Genomic DNA, 25,663 nt, shown 5'->3' with positions numbered 1-25,663 from the left:
AAGCCTTCTTTGTATGAGCAGGAACTGCTTATGTCCTTCAGGTTTAGACTGTGACAGTTATGGACAGAGCTACAGAAACAAACTCTGTCTAATATTATTTTTCTTGGAGTGTTCTACAACTAAACAGAAGAATGGTGACACTACACATAGCCAGCAAATGATCATGAGACTGTAAGCGCTCATCAGCATTTTTCTGACTAGTATAAAATCCATTTCAGTTAAAATAAATCATCTTTCCATTTCTATAGCAGGATTCAAACTAGAGAGAGCATTAACATTTCAACATTTAAAGTATCCAACCTTACTTTTAGGAAGTATTTTTTAAGGAACAGAACATTAAACCATACTGTTGATAAACACTAGTATTTATTTTGACAGTGACAGTGATGTGCAAAGTATTACCCACACAAATACATTATTTCTGCACCTACAACCATATTGCTCAAATTGTTTCTGATGAGTAAGTTGCCAGTGGTGTAGGCAGCAGCTAAAATATACACAAGTCCCCATATAGACCTTTTTCATCCTATCACAACATTTACAAAGTGTCAGTGCATATACTTGCAGTGCTGAGCTGAAGCGCGGTATTCTGCAACTTCAATTGGGAGAAAGGCATCAACAAGATTATGTTTAAATTCTGGTTTAAGATTCTTCTAAATTCTGTTTATTTGGCATAACAAAGACTGAAATGTAATGGATACAAGTGATCGTTTTCTCAGTTCTTTCTTCCTGAGAATCAAGTCCTGATAAACATGACCTTGATTATCATTCAGAGATTCTTATTGCAACTACAAAAGATGAAATCTTTCCTTTTTAATGAAAGCAGGGATTTCAGAATTGTTTGAAGACAAACTAAATCCTCAGATGCACAGAAATACCTGTGCCTACTCATTTCCAGTACTCTTGCTTTTGTTTTGGAAATAACAGTAGACTGTAATAGACTTGTAAAATAGATTTTTCACCTGTAGAATTGCCCACGCACATAAAAGTATCCCTAAGGATTCAGCGTTATTTCCAAATTTTGGTCTCTCTAATAATCTTCCTCATTATTCAAATTGTTTTCTGCTAAGACCCAAAAATTCCAGAGCGTTGCCAGCCTTGAGTTTATCCTGGAAAAACAAACCACATATATATGTTTGTGTGTGCTTAACTCATATTTTACTCAAATGCTTTCACTTGTGCTTTAAAATGAACTGCTGCAAAGAGACTAAATGGTCTTTTCCAGTCTTTGCAGAAATCAGTGTACTACACTGACTTTTCAGTGTTTTATCTCAGGTTTAAAACCAGAGGCTTAAAAACGAGGGAAAAATACCTCAAATATAAAGATCATACCTTCAGTTTGTTGTCAAAATCTTCCACTGAATCAATCAATTTTCCAGGTTCCAGTTCCCCAAGTGGGAAAGGGTAATCTGTCCCCAAAATAACTTTGTCCTAGTAATAAAAAAACATGGTGTACATTTTGTAGTAGCATTACATGATATAGTTGCATGTGCTTTCTGGAATTTACAAAAAAACACAGGAAATGACATGTGTGTATTGGACTGATTAATTATGAAACTGAATATGACAATAATCTTTGGGTTCCAACTTTCACTAGGAAAAAACAAAGCTGGAAAACAATGACTCGAGTTTATTGGGTGACTTTAAGTTTGAAAAAAGTACAGGTTATTTCTTATACCGTTTTTGCGGTGTCTAACTACAGTTTGGTGTATTTTTATTCTGATACACAGAAAGTTCAAACCACAAATCCCAGGCCCATAGGGATGTGTGTATATTGTCCGGGTGAATAAAACGCAAATGGTAATTTCCTACTCAGAGTGATTTTCTGTACTACAGTGCTGGTTTGGAACGTAACAGAAAGGCATCTAGTGCTCTCCTGCACTATTCATACTGCTTCTGCAAGTAGTTTGCCTAAAATGCAGTGATTAATCTTAGTTAAGCGTTGCCATAATGAAATGGCCAACAAAGGATACACAGAATACTTCCTTCTGATTCCTAACTTGCTTTTTGGTTCTTTTCCATGCTCACTGCACACTGTGCACTGTTATGTGCAGTCCAAGCTGACTGTGAGAGTTTTTGACGTTTCTTTAAGAATCTCAGGAAGTTCTCCACCAATCTCAGAAAAGATGCTTGGATTTGCATTCCTGACTTTGAAACTCTTTGACTATACACATGCACGGACACATAGAAAATTATATATATTTGAGGACATGTCATAAAAATTATAAAGCAATCAAAATTATATTTTTTGTGATATTTTAAAAGCTGTAATAATTGCAATGTGATACTTCTTAAAGCATGGTGCAATGCAGAATCACTACAAACACTTACATTTTAAAAAAGTATTTAATTTAACTAGTATTCAGCTTCAGATAACAACCCCCAAATCTCATTTACAAAATTTCATATGTTTTCGGAAGTCTATAATTTTTTACAAATGTCTTTAACTGGTATTGGATATTAGCTATGCGTTTGAAACGTGTGTCTGAGAATATGACTGACATGATGTGATTTGTTTCTGAAAGTAAGTCAGTGAAAAGAAATTCAATAAAAATCTGTATGCATCATTCCTGTTATCAAAGATGAAAATAAACTGGCAGATCCTCGATAGGTCCACATTGTTATAGGTTCATTTTCACACTGGAATGATATTTCCGCATTTTATCTGCCTCGGAGAGTGCATATTGCCAACTCTCTTGATTTTATCAAAAGTCTATTTTCCTTAAAGCTTCGTGTCCTAGAGACATGAATATTTGAAACCACAGTTTTCACTAAAAATATATATGTTTTTAAATGTCTCATGAATTTGAAGTCAAGATCATTAATTCGGGGCACTCGTTACAATATTTGAAGTCAGCTACCAATACTGAAATAGGGTGAAGAAAACACATTTCAGTCATTTTATTAAATGATTTGGTTTTCTTATTTGTCAAACGCTTTTTTTTTTTTTACTTCCAGCAGATGTCACCCGAGAGTCTCTGAGGGAACCTATACAAAAGCTTACACGAAATCCAAACGAAGATACATATTCTATTGTTCTGTCCTGTATTGTTTTGTATAATTTTTTACAGAAGTCTTGCCATAAGATTTGAATAGGAGAATTTATACTCCTCTGTCTACCAGATCAAGTTCTGAGTTAGGGTCAAACAAAATATATTTGGATGTGTGTAAGTTTAAGCAGCTAAATACATTATGTTACATAATATTCAATCTGATACAAAGACATTTTCTTCAGATACGAAAAACAAATGTATGCCATATACAAATAAACCCCCACCCAATACACATACTAGCTTTATATGAGAAAATTGATTTCTAAGTAAAGGAGAAGGAAACCTAGTATTTGCCCATCTGTTTATTAGTCAAGGTTAAGTAAGGCAGGAAGGTCTGTACCTTCTTGTTTACATCTCCTGCATACCAAAGCAGAAGGAAATCCCATGTCCTCATTGGAATAATATATATATATTATTTCAAGTATATTTTTCTTTTCCTCTAAAGTGTTTCACAGCTAATCATGTGATCTCTTCATTAGCAGTAAAATTAAGAGCTGTACATTAATAAGAAAAATTCAGAAGCAGCATTATTGCTCTGCTACCAGTGACATTAGGTTATTCATTTATACTCTTGAGCTTGGGTCTTTAGCAACCAGCCTCAGAGAAGTCCTGTGAAGTCTCTGCAGATAAATAACACTCCTAGCATCACAGATGTATTATATTATTCCAAAGGATATCAACAAAGTCAGTTTTCCCTAGAGGACTTAAAGTTTGATACCTTAATTACCACATCTCCCCTTTAACAGGTACATGCAGCTAATGGTTAACCTCAGTAGACCCTTCTACTCAACAGATCTTTTTTCACAGTAGTAGGGACTTGAATCCTAAAATGAATCTCAAAGAGCACCAAGCATGAGTTTGTCCTCTTATATTACTGAAAAATTGTATTTGCCTTGAATCTCACCTTTGTTCCTACTATCAGGATACATCTAAAGAAAAAACGCCAGATTGCTACAGCCTGTTCAGCTCCAGCTTCTGGCCAGAGAATGTTTTATGTTTGGGTGATGGGTCTTGAGGAATCACCATGAGGAAGTTTTTGCAGAGATACACTGAATCATTCAATCCCCTGCCAACCCAGTTCTACACTTTTTATAGCCAGCATCATTAGGGATTTCGTGTTTATTTAAATTCACCTCATGCTCCTTCATCCTGAGGGGAGCGAAGGACTGCAGCAATTTTGCAGTCTTTCTCAGAAATGTGAACTTCTTCCTGTAACTGGGATAGGCTCCAATTAACCTGCACCCAAAACTAAGGAGGGATGAAGTTAGATGTACATGACTCATCACAGCTGTCACTGGATTTTAATATTCCTAAGCTCAAAGCCAACACATGACATTGCGGTGCCAGGCACTGGCTGTTCCCCAAGGACCTGCAGCCATGTCTAAGTACATCTGCACACACGCTGCCCTCCCGGGGCAGCTCTGAGCTATACTCCAGAGAGCTGTCCTATTTCAAACCTGCAGCTCATCAAGTTACAGTGCCATCCTCGAGACACAATCACATTGTTTTCAGCCCAGCATTTATTCATCTTATGTTTGTTATTCTGCCAACACATGGCAGCACTGAAACCACTGAGATATTGGACATTTTTTTAAGCATTTTAAGCATCAGAAAAAAAGAGGTAACTTTTTGATCTTCATGGTTGTAAGGTAAAGCTTGAAAATGTGATGTGAATGTTCTTTTCAAGGATAAGATGCCTTAGGCTATGAAAAATAGAAAGAAAATATACTTTTTTCAAGTTCTCTGGAGGGTTAGAAGCATTTAAGTTTTTGCGATCTGACTCGTGACTTTTTAGCACTGTGGTTCCAACTGATATCACATTGCTTGAACTCAAAATACTCAGGGGAGAATTAAAGAAGACACCAACATCCCATGTATACACTAGTCGAATTTATTGCATTAACAAACTTCCTTTCAGAAATCTGTTGACAAAATAAATGAGACACCAGAGAGGCTATTGCTGAGTGACTTTTAGATTATCAAATTAGAATCCATAACCCCTCTCTTCCGAAACAACTAAGTTTCAATTGCAAAGACTAATCATCATTAAGGGCCAGAGTCTATGTGTTGCTTCTTAGCAAGAAAGGTAGAGAAATTACAATGTAAGTGTGGTGTGAAGACAGCGGCTTTCCCGCAACAGCCATAGCTTACAGCGGCCTTGAGACACAAAGCTGACTTGTTACTCTAAAGCAGAACTGCTCGGAGACTTGCTTTCTATACAAGTTAAAACAGAAAAAAAGTCAAGTTCACGAGCAATGGATTAAGCATCCTGTTGTACTTCCTCTCCTGCTTTGCTCTTGACATCTACAGTTCAGCTTAACAGAATCAGACCAGAAAAACACTCTGTGGGTCTCAGCCAGGCTGAGTCACAACAGCTTCTATTTTACCAAGGTCTTTCTAACAATGGCAAAACACATCTCCCAACATTTTAAAATGGAACAGAAGAAACACACAAGTCATCTTGTCTCTTTGACAACAAAAAAAAGGAATCTGACCACCTAAACTGGGCAATTTAAAATTCAAGAGCTAGACTTATCCCTTCTATACTATAACTACATGTAGAATGACAACATATGTAGGATGAACATGTTCTAGATTTGGGGAGACTTGTCAGAAAAGGAAATAAGTGAACTCTGTGAGACTTTGGGTATCTTGTAAAACGGAAGTGCACATCACATCTGTATGTAATTTAAATCTATTGTAAAAACTACTTAAAGACACTTGATTACTGTAAGCTACAGTTTGATTCAAAAGGTAATGTATAGTAAAATGTTCCGGACTGTTGACCACGACATGTTTATAATACTCTTTAGAGGTTAGTAACAGAAATTAACAGAAATCAATATTTGGCTGTGGCCCTAGTTTTTTGTTACTAACGCATTTGGTGCCTAAAACTTAATCCCTGACACAGAGTTCTCTCCATCAGCGTTCACTACGACTAGCACTGCCAAAAAAATGCTATATCATGTCTGTATGAACAGAAAGAACTTAGCAAATGCCACCCTAGTTAATACCCACTGATGTTACAAGCACTTTCCAATACTAACAGCTTGTTAGCAGATCTTTTGACAAGTAAACTCACCTGGGTTTTATCTTACTTGTTTCTAACAGAACTAGGCTGCATGGTAGTTTCTTTGCGCATTTTATGGGGCTCCGGCCATAAATCTATTTTTGGTTCATGGTGTATTTAAGAAAGAAGTATTCTCTCTCCTCTCTTTAGAGCTGTAGTGTTATGTGTACATATACACTTTACAGAAACTTTCTATAGCATTGTTTCAAGCTGTAGTTGTGCTGTCACGTCGTTGAATTTTTCATGAATCTTCAAATACAATGTTTTCCTAAAAGGCACATGTACTGTAGGAAAGCTGCAGACAGAAGTCTAGTCTCAACGCTACAGATTTCCTGTGCTGCACAGACTGAAAACCCATGGATTTCAAATGGTTGACAATGAATTTAGAGTACCAAGATAAAGAAAAGCAATAGCTTATTCTGTGTTCTTATTTTTGGCTGGCCTAGGCAAGTCTCACTTCTGTACCAGTTCTAGTCCGGAATTACTTCAGTAACCTGTTCAGACAGTTAGAAATTAAAACGGGAAATCAACAACAAAAAAATCTTTTCTGTAGAGAGAACGAAAACATGCAGCTTAGCTGCCTCTGTGAACTTTGGTCGTACAAGAGGCCCTGATGACAGCAACAGCCCCATACATGAGAAAGCGCCACACGAGCCTAGAAACTAAGGTACAGGAAACAGGAATACAGTTGCTGAGGCAAAGTCAATGCCAGAGGTTGCATTTCTGGTTTTGACAGCTGGCTGGTATCTGCCTGCTAGCTGCAGAAATTCCATGAGTTCCAGAGATCAGGACACAAGTACAGGTCTCTTGTTGACCTGCAGCAATCCATTGGAAGCTGACATGAGTGACACCATCTTCAACTCTTTCCTAAGCATTTACTAATATTATAAGAAGGAACTATTTGAATGTTTTTGGATTTTTTTTCTGTAGCATACTGTACCTGATTTAAACAGGTTGCTAAACTATGAAGATTTCTTTACTCTCTGATCTAACAATGAAAATATTTTTGCAAACCCATAATGTGTAATGTGCTCTCCAGGATCCCTACAAAAAACTTTCTTTATTTTTGACTTTTTTCTGCCTATAACTTCTCAAGTGGAAATACAATTTGATTTCTTCAAGTATACACTTGAATTTGAAAATTAAGCCGTTTGAAAAGAAGGCTCCAAATGAAACAGTCTCCTTACAGTCCTGTCCTGAACTACCTTACACAAGGAACTAGCCTCACTGAACTAAGGTTCACAGTGCATGATTTCCTGGATGAAAACCACCATTTCAAGAACTCCATAGAGCAGGAACATTACCAACGTGGCATAAGCACATCAATTTATAACAGCTCAGGTTCTGCTTTTACTGGGTGAATATGCTGTCTTCTTCCTGCTTTCTTCTTCTCTTCTCCTTTTGCTATTTCATAGAGAATTAAAGAATGACTCACCTGCTTCTGGAAGCATTAAAACTCACCTCTCCTATTACACTTGTCAGCAGCCTTAGTGCACCACGATCATGGACAAGAGAGTCTGTGTAAAATGAACCAAGGTATTTTCTTGGATCCACCTTATTATCCACTGCACACAAATCAGGGCGCATGTTGAATCCATGGGAGATTCGCCCCACTGTGTAAGGAAAAGTTCCACCTGCAAGAAGGAATTTTTAGTAACAGAAGCTGAAAATATGCAGGAGGAAAAAAAGCCACATTATCAACAGAGCTTCATAGGTTTTACTGTCAGCTATTTCGAAAGAAAATACTCTGCACCAGCAGTTTTTTTATTCCTTCCTCTTCATTAACTTCTGTTTTCTCCATTTCTTCACTACTGTGACGCCCAAATTTCTCCTGCTGCTTCCTTGTCCCTTTCCCCAAACCATCTCCTGTCTCTCCTTCCTCCTCCTTCCCCTTAAAGGCTATTGTAACTGTTCAAACACTGGCTGAAACCGGCTAGAGAGCACTCATACAAGCAGCGCATCTGGCAGATACCTTCTCTGGGGTAACAGTACTCAGCCGGTGGCAGGCTTAAAGTGGTAACCCTGTTACCTGGCATACCAGAAAATACAATTGTACCATGCTCAGCTAAAGAACAGGTGTTTCAGATGGAATATTACTTACCTCCATGTGCAAAGCAAACTTTCAGCTTAGGAAATTTTTCAAAAATTCCTCCCATAATCATGGAGCAAATGGCTATGGTTGTTTCTGCTGGCATGCCTAAGAACAAAAAATGTTTTACTGTATGAGAGTTTTAGTTTTTATTTTTATTTTTGTATTTGAGTTTAAAATGTTATCTTCATTTTCTTCAATTAGGCTTGAGCCTACTGAAAAGATAAGTTACAGAGCAGCTGCAAAGGTTACAGATCTTTTCTATTAGAGGAACACGGAATTGAACATTAATTAACTGAAATGAGGACAGAGGGCTTGAAACTAAGATCTTCTGAATGCTAAGCCCAGTTTTTATCCTACATCACTAGGACAGCAGATGGGCAGGTTGGGTATGTCCTTGTGCTGGGTTTGCCTGGCCCATGGACCCTGTGGGAAGCCCGTGCTGGAGCAGGCTCCTGGCAGGACCTGTGTCCTCATGGAGAGAGGAGACCGTGCTGGAGCAGGTTTGCTGGCAGGACTTACGACCGTGTGGGGGACCCACACTGGAACAGTCTGTTCCTGAAGGACTGCACCCCGTGGAAGGGACACACACTGGAGCAGTTCACGAAGAACTGCAGCCCACAGGAAGGACTCACGATGGAGAAGTTTGTGGAGGACTGTCTCCTGTGGGGGACCCATGCTGGAGCACAGGAAGAGTGTGAGGAATCCTCCCCGTGAGGAACTTTCAAAGTACATGTTTCAGTAACAGTCCATGTGAACGTAGATTTATTTCCTCTTGATCAATCTATTTCTGGGAAATAATCCAAGAAATTCTAGGAAGTAATGTTTGGTTTTGTCTATTCCTTCATTTACTCACGTTATTTTTGAGGAGCTCATTTTAGGGACAATTCATTTTTCCCTAGTCATCTGCTCTTTGTATTTAGGACAAAGGACAATACTAAATTCTGATGCTAGTCTGAGTAATTTTAATTCTAGGTATTCAAAAGTTAGAAAAAATAAACAAGCTTAAAACCAAATGACTGCTGAATTTACACAACAGATTTAATCGTAATTAAAAAAAAAGACTGATAGAAAAATCATGTCACTTTTCTCTGTACTAGTACCTTTGCAACAATCGTCTGGGCATAATCCAGTGGCAGTTCATAAACGTACATTAAGCAAAGTAAATATATACTCACCTAATAGCCAGGGAAACCAGTATTTGGACATCCTTCCATCTTCCTGCATGTCCCAAGGATGCACAAAGAGACAGCAATTTAACTGTTCAGCAGCCTGCAGCAAAAAGAAAGAACATAAACTTCAAGTAATCATACCAAAATGCATCTTAGTTCTTAGCCATACTTGAAAGATTACCTGAAAAACTGTACTGAGCATTAGTACTAGTAATGGAAATAGGCCCAGAAGTAAGAGCTATAAGCAATAGTTGGTTATATTTACTTCTCTGGGCCATAACCTTGAAATCTTCACTCAGTTTCTTAGTTCCTTTTGAGACTACAGGATTGGAAACACTGATGATAACACCTTTTTCATAAGCCAAGTGTTCCTCAGATTAATGCAGTACAAAAATACTTTTTTAGCTGTGTTTGTCAGCCATCCTGCAGTATAAAACTCAGTTCAAACTAGCATTCTTTTGGTTTCATAGCACATATGAGAATGATTCTCATGATGTTTTATAGAACAATTTTAGGACGGTTTTGCAGAATTGTTCCAGCTGCATTCAGGAATTTTCATTGCTTTTGCTCTACATTTGTTCCCTCTGGCCCTCTGCTTAGCTTAAAAAAAAAAAAAAAAGTTAAAACTTTCCTAATCCACCCTACGAGTTTGAAATCTACCTGTTTTCTGATGAATAACTCATCTCCACTCAAGTAATTTTTCCAAAACTACTGACATCTTCGGAAAGGAAAACAGACGAACAATATGGTATGCTGATTCTGACTGAGTAATTTAACTATGTGCTTAAATTTAAGTATGTAGTCATCCGAGTCATTCATATGCTTAACCAGGATTTAACATCTTAATTTTGTGAGATGTATTTCTGGACCTCCTCTTGTTGCTAAGGAGATTATCACACATTTGAAAAATTTGGGTTTATTTACCCATGCATGCACAAATAAAGCTGCAACTTTTGGATTGTAGGGAGTAATTGCCATCTACATTTGTAACCCAAAAATAGCAGTTCAATAACTGGCTTAGTAGATTGATGAAGTTCATTACCAAATATGGCTTCATTTCACAATCTTTCTTATCCAAGGATGTTTCTACAAGTGACAGAGGTTACTTCCTACATGCATCAAACATAAGCTGAAGAATGTACAAGAGAGGGATCCCAGTATAGGAGAGAAACGGAGCTACTGGAGAGAGTCCAAAGATAATGAAGGGACTGGGGCACCTCTCCTGTAAGGAAACGCTGAGGGAGCTGGGACTGTCTAGCCTCGACAAAAGAAGATTCAGGGGGAAACTGATTAATATACATAAATACCTGAAGGGAGGCTGCAAAGAAGACAGAGCCAGGCTCCTTTCTCTGGTGTCCTGTGAAAGGACCTGAGGCAACGGGCACAAACTGAAACACAGGAGGTTCCCTCTGAACATCAGGAAACACTTCTTTACCATAGGGGTGACCGAGCACTGGCACAGGTTGTCCTCAGGGAGCTTGTGGAGTCACTCAAAAGCCATCTGAACATGGTCCTGGGCATCTGGCTGTAGGTGGCCCTACCTGAGCAGAGGGGTTGGACCAGGTGACCTCCAGAGGTCACTTCCAACCTCAGCCATGCTGTGATTCTGTGAATGCGTGCATCTCCAAGAGTGGAAGTTGATAACTGTGTATGACCTTAAAACCAAATAGTCCAGATGCTACACTAACAGGATTCTTGAATAAATTGAGCATTCTGAAAAATAACCTCTATGGATCAATTTCAAGCTGACAGCTATAAAATCTGTGCAACAGATACAGAATGTACATTGATTAAACCCCAAAACTTAGACAAATTACCATCTTCATCTGGACCTCAGGCTACTTAAGAAATGCAATCTTTAAACTCATTTTATAATCAATACATTAAGTTTGGAACTTTTGGTTCCATTTGCATAACTCTGTATGGTACTCTGGCTGTACACGTAGCTCTGAAAATCTCAGGGAGTTTCATCAGTTATCTCAATAGGACTGGATACAGTAACTTGAACCCAGAAGCAAACAGTGCAGAAATACTTCATTTGTACTGCACTTAAACTCACAAAGCAAGAAGGCAACTCATACACTGAGAATTTATATAATAAAAAGATTTTGTTATTCATTATTCTAAAGTATGTTTCAGAATATTTTATATTGCATTATTGCCATTATATCCTAGGAGTCATCATATATAGTTAAAGCTGAATATCTCTGATCACTAAGCAGATTAGAAGGCTCAATCGTTTTACTATATCTATAAATTTAGTTGATAACTGAATATGTACCAAGATATTTTTAGACAGAATTCCATGTCACAGAAGTCCACAAATTAAGGAAAGAAGCATTTACTCACAGCATAAATATCATACAGTTCCGGTGCATTCAGGTCCCATTCATTGACATGAGATCCTATTTGTACTCCAGGAAACCCAAGTTCGTTCACGCAGTGATGCATTTCCTTGACAGCCAGGTCTGGAGCTTGCAGAGGTAATGTACCCAAGCCAATAAACCTCTTGGGGTACTTTTTCACTGTAGCAGCTAAGTCATTATTTAATATCTGGGCTAGATCTAAAGTATCCTGAGGCTTGGCCTGGTAAGATATTAAGCAGAATAGTCCATTAAAATATAGTTCTCAAATGTTACCACCTTTCGAAGATACTGGATAAATGTCAATGCAAACAATTCAGAGACAGGGTTTGAACCTAAAATTTACTTTACAGTTCTGAATTGCTGGAAACCAGTAGCGCTAAATTCTGCCTCACTTTAAAACCTCTGGGTGCAGTTCTGCTGCTTCTCTTGAATATTTTATCAGCTGCTGTTCCCTTTACTGCTCAGGATGAGTGTAACAAAGCCCAAGCTGCTGATACACAAGTATCTGGTCTTTTACATAAACCAGTCCTACGTTTTTGTTTATCCCTAAGCAAAAACCTCAGCATATCATTTTTAAACATAGCAATGAATACTTACTCTCCTATTACTGGAGCTGAAGAGATAAAACTAAGAAATGTGAGATGCTGGAGTATGAGAATTCTACAGAGAGAACTTCAGCAAACCTCTCTAACATTTAGACAGAGGTAACAGTCGTAATTCTAATAAGGGAACTGCAATATCCAAACAATTAGTTTCCCATTTTTCCCCCAAATACATATTAAATGGAAAATATTCCCACAAATACAAGAATAAAATTTTAAAGACATGTCACCCAACAAGAAATTCTGAAGCTCAGTGGTACTGCTTGTGTGTGGGCTTAACACAATGATTTTTAATGTAGCATATCTGTTTACATGTAACAACTCCACTTGTACACATAGCTAAATAGTCAAATTGAGAATGTATTTAGAATGACATTTTGCTATGGTTTTTCTTCTCAGACTGTTTTTATTTCTTTGATGCATTCAAGATCAGCAAGAAGGGAACACATTAATTTCAATTTGCTACTGAATTTTAAGATTCAAAGCATTCTAGGTCAATGAGTCCCATGCCACATTAAAAAAAAAAAAAAAAGTGGGACAAGAGCACACTTTTTTTCACGAGAAAATACTGATGTCTAGTTTTCATGGAATCTGTATATATTTGTCTACTTGTTAACCAGGGATTCATGCTGTGTAAGTTCTCTGTCCCTGTTTCCAGCTATCCCCAGAGGGTCCCAGCAGAAATTCTGTTCTTGTCTCATTCTTCCTTTCCAGGTGTCCTGCAGAGCTGGGCTTTGCCAGGACACCCTGCTGGCTCTTCTGATACCTGGACTATTTTTTTGTCTTTTGTTTTTCACAGCAGAACAATTTCCCATTTACTTCCATGCTCTAATGACTACTTCAATCACCTAATTTATAGTAGGATGCATTTATTTTTTTTTTAAATTTGTAACATATGAATTACAAAATATGCTAGTAGGAACCTACCCAGTAGCTGAACATCACAGGGACTGTGGAAAGAACTTGGACTGTGACTCCTGAGTAAGAAAAAATAGTTATTAGTGGGTTGGTTTTTTTTTTTTGGTAAAATGTTAAAAATAAGAAAGCACTTTGGTTTGAAAGGTACAAGGTAAAAGCTTTAATGGTAAGAAAGACTGATTTAACAGTGACATGGATAGAATAATTTTTTTGCTACTTGAGGATCATGGTAGTAAATTTTGTAGTGTATCAGATTATTAGGATTGGAATATGTTCGCTAAGTAGAAATAAAAACAACACTTTCATACTCATTCTGGATTGTTTTGTGGAACTAAGTATTCTGATTTTAGAAGTATTTGGTATGAATGTGTACAAGTAATTAAAATAGCAATTTCATGTTACTCTCACATAAATGAATGTGACATAAAACCAACAGAATACAGTTTTCTTTAGGGTCATGTTTATCACATATATTTAATAAGCAAATGTGTAAATTAGTTCAAAGATAAACAATGTTAACAATGGTTGTCAAATGATATGTTCTCCAAAGATAGATTGTGTTTGATTTCATTCATCCTGTGTCTGGACTACTGAAGTTTAAGTATAAGAAATTCTGTCTGGTTTTAGAAAGAACTTTGATGTTAACAATCAAGAGAATTAAGTCTATATTGCTTGGTTTCTGTTCAAACACAATTCTATGCTATAACTTTGTGTGTGACAGGTTACAGGAATGAACACAACAAACCTGGCAGACTAACAACTGAAGAAACAATAAACAATAATTAGCGCTTCACTAAATAGTTACCTGCAAAACTATTTTTTTTTAATTTTATGTCTGATTGTAATATTTATGCACATATTTTGTCATGATTTAAAAAATTTAACTTTGTTGTTAGTAATGAAACTAGCAATGCGAAAGATGGCAGAAAAAACACTAAGAGAATTTCTTCTAAGACAATGAACTTGCCAAAACACTCAAATGTTTAACAAAATGCTTTATTCTCCTTCTCAGTATTTTAAGTAGGGAACAGGAGGGGACGCTGACTCTCTCTTATAAGACCTGATCAATATTATGTGTAGTGGCAATGGTTTCAGGTTGAGGATTAGGTCTACAGAATTACATATATGCCAAAGTACAGCCTAAGTTGTAATAGCCACCAATATGCTACTGCACACTTGATTAGTGTGTTTGATAACATTTTACCATGTTTTCCACAATGAGCATTACATCTGGTTTCAATCCATTTTTACATTTCTGAGCAAATTTAACATAAACCTTAAGGGTAGATTTCCAAGTTGAACATTCCTAGACACTAGCTTTAGGAAGAAGAAGAATCAGCACAGAAAACCCTCTATTTTATACCCTCTTCAGGGGGTTTTATGAAGGAGAAAATCATAAGAAAAGGCAGTTAGGATTAATTGAAAGTTTTTCTCCAACAAAATTGTAATGATTTGTGTTACAGAACTCTGATGTTAATTACCTTTGCAGGTTGTTTTATTGAATTACCTTGATAGCTTGTTTTATTGAGTGGATCAAGACACAGCTTTGTATACCAAATAGACCTAGAACATCTGATTATGATAACTAATTTAGTCTCTTTGGTACATTGGCTACCACTTCTTATTACTGGCAAGATTTTCTGGGCATTGCACAGGCAAAGCCTTTTAGCAACCAAGCTGTTATCCCTCCGAGTTTTATTTTCTTCATAGCAGCTAGTATGGGGCTACGTTTGGGATTTGTGGTGAGAAGTGGGATGTTTTCACTATTGCTGAGCAGTGCTTACACGGCGTCAAGGCCTTTGCTGCTCCTCACACCACCCCAACAGTGAGTGGGCTGGGGGTGCACAAGAAGCTGGGAGGGGACACAGCTGGACAGCTGAACCCAACTGACCAAAGGGATACCCCACACCATATGATGTCACAGTCTATATATTTGGGGGGAAGAAGAAGGATGGGGGGGACATCTGGAGCAGTGGTGTTTGTCTTCCCAAGTTACCATTACATGTGATGGAGCCTGGCTTTCCTGGAGATGGTTGAACACCCATCTGCCCATGGGAAGCAGAGAATGAATGCCTTGTTTTGCTTTGCTTGCATGTACAGCTTTTGCTTTATCTATTAAACTGTCTTTATCTCAACCCACGAGTTTTCTCACTTTTTCCCTTCTGAGTCTCTCCCCATCCCACTAGAGAGGGGAGTGAGTGAGTGGCTGTGTGGGGTTTAGCTGCTGGTTGGGGCCAACCCATGACATACCTTACAGCGGCTGATGCTAGTTTTGTTCAGCTGGGGGGACTTCTTGCATCTTTGTTCCAAAACTATGCCATGTGTTCATAGGTTAAATTTTTTGGTATAATCTATCTCAGCCTGTGTTACAGAAAACAGTCTTTGAACTAAGTAGCTACAGCTTTGTAAAGCTTTGTAAACCGAAAAAGAGTAAATGTGGCCCATAGTCTTCATTGTTAGAAGATCAGTAAGAATGAAAACCACAAAGACTTCTTTTTTTTTTTTTTTTTACGCTTAATTGGCTGATGCCTGTATCTCTGGAGTGCTGTGATAATGGGATATTTTTATAGCACAAGTCACCAGATGGTGCTGTAACATACAGTATAAGATTTTTTTTTTTTAACCAAGTGAGCACTGTTTAGTTTGTGGAGAAATACTGTGGTGCTGGATTTGTGCTACGTTTTCTTTTCTGGAGAGCTGTTGCAAAAATTAGAAAAAAATTGATCCTGTGTTTTCCCTTTGTCTACAACAAACAAATGGGGTAGAATTGTTTTATAGAAACTTGCCATTAGTGTTGGGGGAAATATTTGAAAGGGAAAGATGCCCAAAGGCTATTTATGATCTACACTGTCGTTGAATGATGTGGAAGCGCCCTAAATCCCTGTGCTAACTCAGGGAATAATTAGAGTCTAGTCAAGACAGCATATTTCAGAGGCGTTGCAAAGACATTCTAGTATTCCCATTAATAGTCTAATGTCTGGAGGTTGACATACTGCTTCTCCAGAGTGAAAATGAAGTAGCTGAAAATTACCTAAGTTGTGTTTATATAAATTGCTCACCAGGCCTTGAGTTCCCAAATTGGCCTATGTTATGTGTTGCAGGAAATCTCCATAAGGAGAATGACCCAAAGTATCTCCTACCATGCTATCCCATGAGAGAAGAAAACAGTAATCATAAAGATGCTACTCATAAATTATCTGCTCTTTGAAGTAATTCAGATATTTATTCCTTACAAAAAGTTGGAGAAGATATTAAAGTTGTGTCTACTGAGAAACTGATGTAGGGAATTATTCCGGTCTCAATCTAAGAACAAGTAATCTTTAGTAACATAACATTTCTCTCACAAAAGTGATTTGGAATTACAGTGTTAATAAGAACTAACAAAAATAATTGATCAGACTAGAAGTTCCTTCTCTCATTCTCAGTCTCTCATCTTAAAACCTTATTTAGTGGCATGTAAGTAACTTGATGGAAAATAAACCTGCAAATTTGGCATCTGGTTAGTTTCTTTCTAAATAGGGAAAACAATCTTTTCTGAGAAAGGAATTGTACCAGTTCACTAGGCTCAGAGTCCTCTAGCAAAAATACAGAACAAAGTTGCAACATCTAAACAGAAAAAAATATTAGAAAACTAAACAAACACACACAAAATCCTACAAATAAACAGAACCTTTTTAACAGTTGCAACAAAATGAAAGGGCTTCATCTTTTATATAAATCACTTTTACACCTGGGATATATGTCGCCTTTTCAAGTCCACAGTCAGTCATCTTACATCAACTAGTTCCTTAGTGTGTTAACAATCCCACCAAAATCAGTGAGACCATGTGGGGAATGAATTGCTACTGGAAATGAAGTGAGTTTCGAGAAGATGTCCCATTTGAGTCTGAATGTAAAGCATATCAATTTTCACTGACTTTCAACAGAGTTAAACTAATGAATCAGTATGCTAACTCTTTAATTTTGATACTGTTATTGAGCACTTTCAGATGCACTAACAGAGACATTGCTGTTATTCTAAATGAGACACAATGATTTCAGTTCCTTTATGGAGGTACCTGATAGGTCCATCTCTTTAATTCGTACTTCTGGATCCCAGCAGTTCTCCTGAATAACTCTAAAAACCTTTCCATCCTTCATCATCTTTGCCTGTCCCTGTGAAATGACATTTTTATAAATTATAAATGTGACAAAGTAGTACATGCTAATTTATTGTCGCTTGAGTATATTGTGCTCCCTACAGAAATGCAGTGAAAGAATTTTGTTCTTTTATTTTTAAGACTATTTAAAAATAGTCATTAATAAACCAGTCATTTTTAGTTCAGACGGAATGAATTCTTCATAATAAAAAAAATCCCCTTTCTTTTGCAATGTATATCATTCTACATTTGTGTGGAAAAGATATCAGGTACTTTAATCCAAGTTTATCCTCAAACCAAATTTTGACCTGAAAACAATGCTGTAATTAAATCTGTGCTAAACTTGCCCCTTGGGTATGTGTGTGTTCTTTTAAAGTCAATAGCACTGCGATGATTCCAGTAACTAGAGAAATAATTGTGCAACTCTGTTAATTTCAGTCCAGTTGCTTCATATCACCAATGATACTGAGATAAAAGGAGACCTATTATCTTGTCTTCAGATTACATTTTCTCCTTGGGAAAAAACAAACAAATAAACAAAGCAAAACAAATAAAAAAACCCCCAAACCCAAACAAAACCTAAACACAGTATAAAGCCCTTACCTGAATTAGTGTAATACCTTTCCCATACCCCACCAATTCCCAAACTTACAAAGTTCAAATATATTATTAATACTGTCCCTTTAACTATGAACATGGAAACTTCCTCAATTTTTGGTTGATTTATCAATTGTCCAAAAAGGTTGAGTAGGCACAGTGTCATCACATTAAGCAAACTTTTTGTTATAGTTGTAGGTATCCACATGCTTCTACGGACTTGTAAAGACAGACAAAACAGTCTTTCTGTTGGCTTACGCTTGCACAAACTGATGAGACACAATTCACCAATACTTGCCAGGCCTGAGTATTTCTTGGTTGCTTGCAGCTACTATAGGGATAAATGGAAATGGATGGAAGTCAGAAGATCCACATGACCCTGTGTATTTGGGATGGGTAAGGGCGGTCATGCAGCAGATGTATTGGACAGAGAACACGCTGCATCTGCAGTTGAAAATTGAAAACCACATGAGAAAACATAGCAGCTATTCCTTCACAGTAAGCAGAAGCTAAGCGCAGGGCAGTCTTCTGACCCTTCTGGAAAGGGAATTCCCTCTCTCCAAAGGCCACTTTATTTTTCCTCTCAAAATTGGTTTATTTAGGATCCTGTCTATTTTTTGAAATAAAAACCCCCAAACTGTTAAATCAGAATATTCCCTACTAGTATGCTAAACCAGAAATAACTAATAAAATTTCATTACTTCTTGCAGAGCCAGGTTTCTGTCCCCTCCTTCCGAGAAGTCAGACTGATCTTAACCTTGAATTTGTTATTAACTTCATACATCATTCACAAATATACTGCCCTAATGAATATTTTACAGCTTTTTTCAACAAATCTAGCTGTACTGCCTTGGCAAACTATCAAGTTGCTTGTTAGCTGTATCACAGGTTGTCAAAATCACTTGAAATATTACAGTCAGTAATAACAACTACATAGTCCTGATCCTCTAGTAAAATACTTCGGGTTCTTGTAAAATTGATTTTCCAACCAGGCAGAAAGGTTTACTCTAGCCATACACTCCAATACATTAAAAAAAGATCAGCGCTTTGGTGCAGATTGCCTAATAAACAGAAAAACATTTGGGGTGTGAGTAAAAAAAAAGACAGTAGAACTGAGCATTGCACTGCATATGAATAGACTGTGTGAACTTTACTGGATTACTGTATTTCTGTAAACACAAAATTCTTTCCTCAGACACAGCTAAGGCATAGAATCATAGAATCATTTTGCTTGGAAGAGACCCTCAGGATCATCGAGTCCAACCATAACCTCACTCTAGCACTAAACCATGTCTCTAAGAGCCTCGTCTAAATGCCTTTTAAACTCCTCCGGCGATGGTGACTCCCCCACTGCCCTGGGCAGCCTGTTCCAATGCCTGACAACCCTTTCCATGAAGAATAGCATACCAGCTGACCTGCTCATATATATTTTCTTCTGCCAATACTGAAAACAATATTAGATGGATTGTGATTTTACTAGCAACTTTGACAGTGCTCATACCTAAATGCTGAGATAAATGGTTGTTCTCTGAATGCTGCAGCAGGGTTTGCAATATAGGAAAGGTCTCTAATAAGCCATGTGCTGTTCTCATTGAAGAATTAGCTGAACAGTTTGTTGTTTTCATTTGCATCAACTCATTCTTTGTGAACACACTACAGGCCAAGGCTAAGCTCACAGCATTGTCTGTTGGCAACAACAAACCTGCTAATGCAGGCAGGCAAACCACCTGAACAGATTCGTGCTTGAGTCTGTAAGGATGGAATGATCTGGTCCAGCAACACAGTTACTGGAAAATGAGTCATATTGCTGTAGTCTCTAGACACTGCCACCAATCTGCACCTGATATTTTTAAAATGAGAAATCACTCAGACATCTCATCTGGGAAACAATTCTCAGAGTTTTTTGCACTATTAAGAATGAAATACGGACCAGGAAAAATTTTTCAAGTTCCAAAGCGATGGATGCAGTGCTGAAAATCTCATAAAATACATGAGACACTTATTTGCAAGGTTAACACAATTTTCTAAGAGCACAGCTGAAGAATTCTATCATTCTATTCTGTTCTATTCTATTCCATTCCATTCCATTCCATTCCATTCCATTCCATTCCATTCCATTCGTTGATATTTAAAGCTTGAATTAATTTATGTGGAAATTAAGAGAGAGAGATTGAAGAATCAAGTCCATCAGACTGATTTGGTTCAGCAAACTGCATTTAAAATTATCTCATCCATAAACTACTCAGTCACATCCCAAATTGCACTGCTTAAAAAATGCACGTAATTATTTTCTTGCAGTTTGACCCCGATGCTTCTTCACAGAATGATATGAGAAGCTTTTGCTTTCTTTTTTAATCTTAGGAGTTAAGTTCCTCAGCTCCACAAATCTGAACAGGATTTTATTTTGCCATGCACTCTTTTCATGCAACATTTTCAGGCAGAAGTAGGCTAGACAGAATTCTCTGCAGAGTGTCTCAGGCTATTACTGACTTGCTACAAAGTTCCTGTGCAAACTATTTTTAGCAAGAAATTTCAGCATCAGACCTGTGACAAACAGCTAAGCTGCTAAAAATGTCTGCAAGAATTCTCCCCTTCCTGCACCTACCATGTCTCTCAGAAGCTGTGCCATCCACACTTGAGTTCAGGAGGTGGCTTGCTCTCTCCTCCTATGCCTGCTTAGACTCAGATCTGAAATTTCAGCACAACGTTTGTTTGCTCCTCATTCTCGGTTACAACCTTCATATTCTGTGGTGCTTTTTCATGAACAGTTGTGAGGCATTTGACAGCGTAGCCTTGCATGTTACAGAATGATAACAGTGTGTATATCATTAGGTTGCAATAAATAGACACAGTGTTGTGTCCATTTTATCAGCTTTTTTTTTCAGTTAATATATGCATGTATACAATCACAAAGGCGTATGATTTTGAAAAGTGATATGGAGATGAGGGAATGTCTAGTTCCACTGAAATTAACAGGCATTATATATTTAAACATCTTTAAAACTAGCTGGTTCAGTTATCCTCCATGGTAATGTACAAAGGGAACTGTTTTGCCATATCAGCCTTACCTCTCTTAGATCCTTGTACCCTCCTGTAAAAAAAGCACTAATACTGGTAATGTTCTAATCAAAAGGTAAACTGCAACATTTTGATCTTTCTTTCACAAGTTTTACATTGTTGCTCCACTGTGAATGTCACTGAAATTGCTGCTGTTTTGCTCTACTTCGAGTGAGATCAGAATCAAACCTTTAAGAAACCAGTTCTGTCTCCACCAGAATAAATACAAGTATTTTGCTACCAGTACCAGCAGGATGGATTCTGAATGCACATGGACTGTTTGCATAGACTCACAGCATCTGGAGACATGTCGTTCCAGTTGTACTAATGTAGCGCAGAAGCGCCTTTGTAAAGTTAATAGAGTGGGTGGTAATAGAAAGGTGAAGTAAAACCAGACCCAGTTTGCCTTTTACTTGCTAATAAACCTCAGGCTCCTACTTTTCTACATCATGGTCCCAATTCTATGGATTGTCCTTATTCTGCTATTTGTTCTCCCTGTCATGAAGTTACAGAAACTACTCTTTCCCTTTCACTCAGATGTGAAGACATTTTCACGAGTTCTTTAACTTCTATTAAAATACCAGTTCTTTTCAATTTTGCTTCTCATGCAGACGACTGCATTTAACTAAAAGAAATCTACATGTAATCTGCTTTGAGTTGACCCATCTTATTGAAAATAATTCCCTAGAGCTATCCATTCCAAGTGTTAAAACAAGATGATGATGAAAAATGGATACTGGTTCATAGAGCAGAATGTGAGTTTCGCCTCTCAAGCAAAAAGTTCTACTGAGGTATATTAGGATTTGGAGTGATATTACTTCACAGAAGATAGACCTCTAGAGAAATCTGTATCAAAAGATAACCAATCTTATTGCCACTTTGCTTTTTAATTGATTTACTGCAAGTTTCTATTCCAGACGACAACACAAGATCAGCTTAGAGCACCAAACAGCCCAAACCTGGCAGTGATGATCCAGCTGTACCCATCCACCATAGCCATATCTCTGTGAAAGAAAGAAGAGAACACCAGTGCTAGTTAGCACTCTGCAATAATAATAAAAATCTCAGTTCCTACAATCCAGCAGTACCTTACTCAGGAGAAACACTTATGCATATGCTCAGCTTTGAGCCTATGAGTAGCCCCATTGACTTCAGCAGAAGTGCTGACATTTAACTGGACTGGACTAACAGTGTTTTAACTGGACTGGACTAATGGTGTTTGTACATCTGAACTTTTAGCTCCCAGTTCAAACCCGTGTTTAAGTAAGATCTATAGCTGATTTCAAAGTGCTTGAATTTGCTTACGATATTGAGGTTCTCACCGGAATGATTTTAACACAGAAGAAATTAAATCAAGCATTTGGCAATATGAAAATTAAGCCGACAATTTTCCAATCTGTGATCAGTTAATCATTAGCACAAAGACGTATTGATTCTGCTTTTCAGCTTCCATGATTCAGCAGCAGAACTGAAGGTCAGTCTCTTGTCTATTAATATTTAAACAGCCAAGAGAAGCTAAAAAAAGGAGACGCTTAGACGCTCATTGATTCTCCCAGAGAGGTTCAAAATTGTTTATGCAGAACCTCAAAAACCTACATAAGATGCTGATTTCCTTTTACTTTAATAAATTATCAGATTAAAAATAAATGAAATATTGAAAAATCATAATAGGCTGAAAACAATGCTCAGAATTCCCATTTTTCTGTAAAGAAACATTTCAAAGGAAATTGCGCACGAGCAGGCATTTCTCTCACTGAAGTGTAAACAATTTGAATACAGCCCTGAATTTCCCGTGATAACAAAACATTACCTAATGCCTGGGAGCTTCTGTAATGTGGGCATGCAGAGCCAAGCCTCCCGACTCCAGCCAATCAGGGATGCTAACCACTGAGGCTGTGTATGGTTTATTCAGTACATTTAGGTATGAAGCGCTATGTATTTTATTTAAATTTATACATGTATTGGTTTATGTGTATATATAAATATTTAAATTTAGGGAAAATTTTGAGTCACGCCTAATGAGAACTTTGAGTTTCCACTAGCTCCCTGCTAATTGCAACTGTAACCTGTGCAGAAAACGAGTGCCTTAAAGGTGCTCAAGGAGCATTTAGGCAATAGAGAAACTCAGTGGTCTGGTTTTGAACTTATTTTCTTCTTTCTTCCCTTCAGTTACTAGTTGGATGTATTGACAGTTCTTCATTCACTTCTATGAATTTTTATACCTATTATGGGTTCTTAAGCTCTTACATAAATATCTTGGCAATAGAATTTTCTAGGTTCGAGTTTCAGTATTTATAATGTTGGAAAAAAGAAAGAAAAGTTTGGCACTATGTGTGCATGTTAGGATTGCCTCATTGTTTTTCCATGCATACGATGCAGAAAACTATGTTAATGGCTTGAATTTTCAGAGGACTCTAGGGAATTCTGAGAGTTGTTTTCTATTCTGTGCCCATTAATAAACCATTGAATTCCTCAGTCTTTAGAACAAAGGAAAGAAAAACTAGCAGGAGCAGGTGGAAATTAACTTTTAAAAATTTGGTATTTGCCTCTCTATCATTGTTTAAATAAATGTAACACTGGCCTATAGTAGTGAATTCAGTCTTGATGCATGTCAGTGAACAAGGGATTCTTGAGGTGCTTTTATCTCAGTGCATTTATTGCCCTTTTGAAGAATATACAGACAAAAAAAAATTAAATCACATAAATTCAGAATGAAGGAATTTTGCACATACTTTTATAGGGGTATTGCACAAACAAGGAAACAAAATCTGAAACAAGCAAGAGTAACCTGTCTTCGTAGTCTGGATATTTAAACTCCTATCCATTTAAAACAGACATAATTGTTCTAAAAATATCTGTCATCTCCCCTACAGTATCCAGTGTATTTGTGTTTTTCATTGAGGAGCTCTTATTATTACAAACAGGAAGTTCAAACAGATGTTTAAAAAGACCTTTCTAGGTAAATAAGGAAACAAACATTCCTTTCTAGGCAGTTTTATGCATAATGATGTTATTTTTCACTACTAATGAAGAAATAATCCTATGTATGTTCTTAATGCCAGGTTTTCTCCTGACTTTTGTCTAATAGGCTGTTTACATTTTCCAGCTGCTCTCTGGCTAATATTGAACTAATATTGGACTGTCACATTTAAAATCACAGAAACGCAGAGCTAATACACATGAAACACCTGAGAATTTGCCACCATCAACCTCAAAATAATTAAAGGAAAGAAATGTACAGTGTAAACCAGAGTTTCAGTCAATGTGTCAGATACCTGAGAGCATGGCTGAAATAAATCATGGTATTCTTTTGCTGTCAAAGACAGGCACAATGAAATCAAGTGGTTCCATACTACTGTGAGACACAGGGAATGTTCATTCAAATTATAGCCAGCACAGAATTACAATAAGAAGCAACAATGCAGGTCTTCTGTTTTTTACTCTCATTTTTATGACTAACAGAAACATAAAGAGTTATAAAAAATAGCTATCCTAGAAATCTGAATTCTTTTTAATTGCAAATTTTATATATGTGTGTATTTAACTAGATATAAATATAGTTTAATGTGATCTTTTTCAGTATCCTTTGTAGCAATGGAGATGTGATCCCTTATCAGTCAAAAAATGATCAGATACCTCTATATTGAATTGCGATATTAATTATTTAGGCAAAAACTCTAAAACCTAATTCAGAATGAGATGACTACATGGATTTTGATAATTTGAAATAAGAAAAGGAGTAGATTTATTACATGGAAACCTAAATTATACCTTTCATTCTCAAGTACTTTTCACTGGATCATGAAAATTATTACTGACAGGAATTTGTATAATAATAATAATAATAATAATAATAATAATAATAATAATAATAATAATAATAATAATAATAATAATAATAATAATACCACACAAAGATTCAAAGTGAAGACAAGTTGACTTATAGCTTCAGTGTTCTGACAACTGAGATTTTGTATTTTTAATACAATACGCTACTTCATCCCCATAACTGAAAAAATAACAGATATTAGTAAAATGATCATAATAATCAATTAACTGTACTTAGAGTGACCCCACTCCTATCGAAGTTAATGACTTTCATGCCTGTGGGTATAAGATGTGAATGACTTTTGTCTTACATAACATTAATCTGGTCTAATATTTGCTTATTTCTCTTATTTAAAACAAAAGTGAATACCATTTGGGAACCTGACAGCTCTGGTTTTATGAAAAAAGTGGAATTTACACCTCATCATTTGACAATTTTGAGTCTCACAAAAAAACCAAGCAAAAATACAAGAATTGATCCCAACTAAATGAGGAGTGGGGAACAGAGCCCAATTTTCCATCTCTTTTTTTACTGGGACTCTTGCTTTGTAAAGCAATGCAATACAAATATCTTATATCTGAAAAAAAAAATCAAATTAGACAAAAACCTAGAGATATTTATAACAGAACCCTTCATTCTTCGCTCTTTCGAAAATTACATTGGTAGAAATGGTTGCTGAGAACATAAGGCACTGAATATCTAAACTCTTATTACCTTTTTTAGGTCAGGCCATTCCTTAGGTAGAATGTGGCTATGAATATCAATTTTCAT

At 36.8% G+C, this 25,663-nt stretch overlaps 1 protein-coding gene across 1 annotated transcript; it reads right to left on the bottom strand.

Moving 5' to 3' along the window:
* Positions 1–1,046: 1,046 nt before the first annotated feature.
* ACMSD (aminocarboxymuconate semialdehyde decarboxylase) lies at positions 1,047–25,663 on the bottom strand. Its single transcript, XM_065638044.1, has 10 exons — positions 25,607–25,663; positions 22,023–22,067; positions 17,329–17,425; positions 13,280–13,329; positions 11,734–11,970; positions 9,391–9,484; positions 8,225–8,320; positions 7,585–7,757; positions 1,333–1,431; positions 1,047–1,109 (listed from the first exon to the last, which is right to left on the bottom strand). Exons 1-10 carry the CDS (start codon positions 25,661–25,663, stop codon positions 1,047–1,049), a joined length of 1,011 nt encoding a protein of 336 aa, XP_065494116.1.

Source organism: Caloenas nicobarica, chromosome 6 (genome assembly GCF_036013445.1).
Source record: "Caloenas nicobarica isolate bCalNic1 chromosome 6, bCalNic1.hap1, whole genome shotgun sequence".
NCBI lineage: Eukaryota > Metazoa > Chordata > Aves > Columbiformes > Columbidae > Caloenas > Caloenas nicobarica.
The sequence above is the reverse complement of the archived record's forward strand: the minus strand, read 5'-3'. Positions and strand labels throughout refer to the sequence as shown.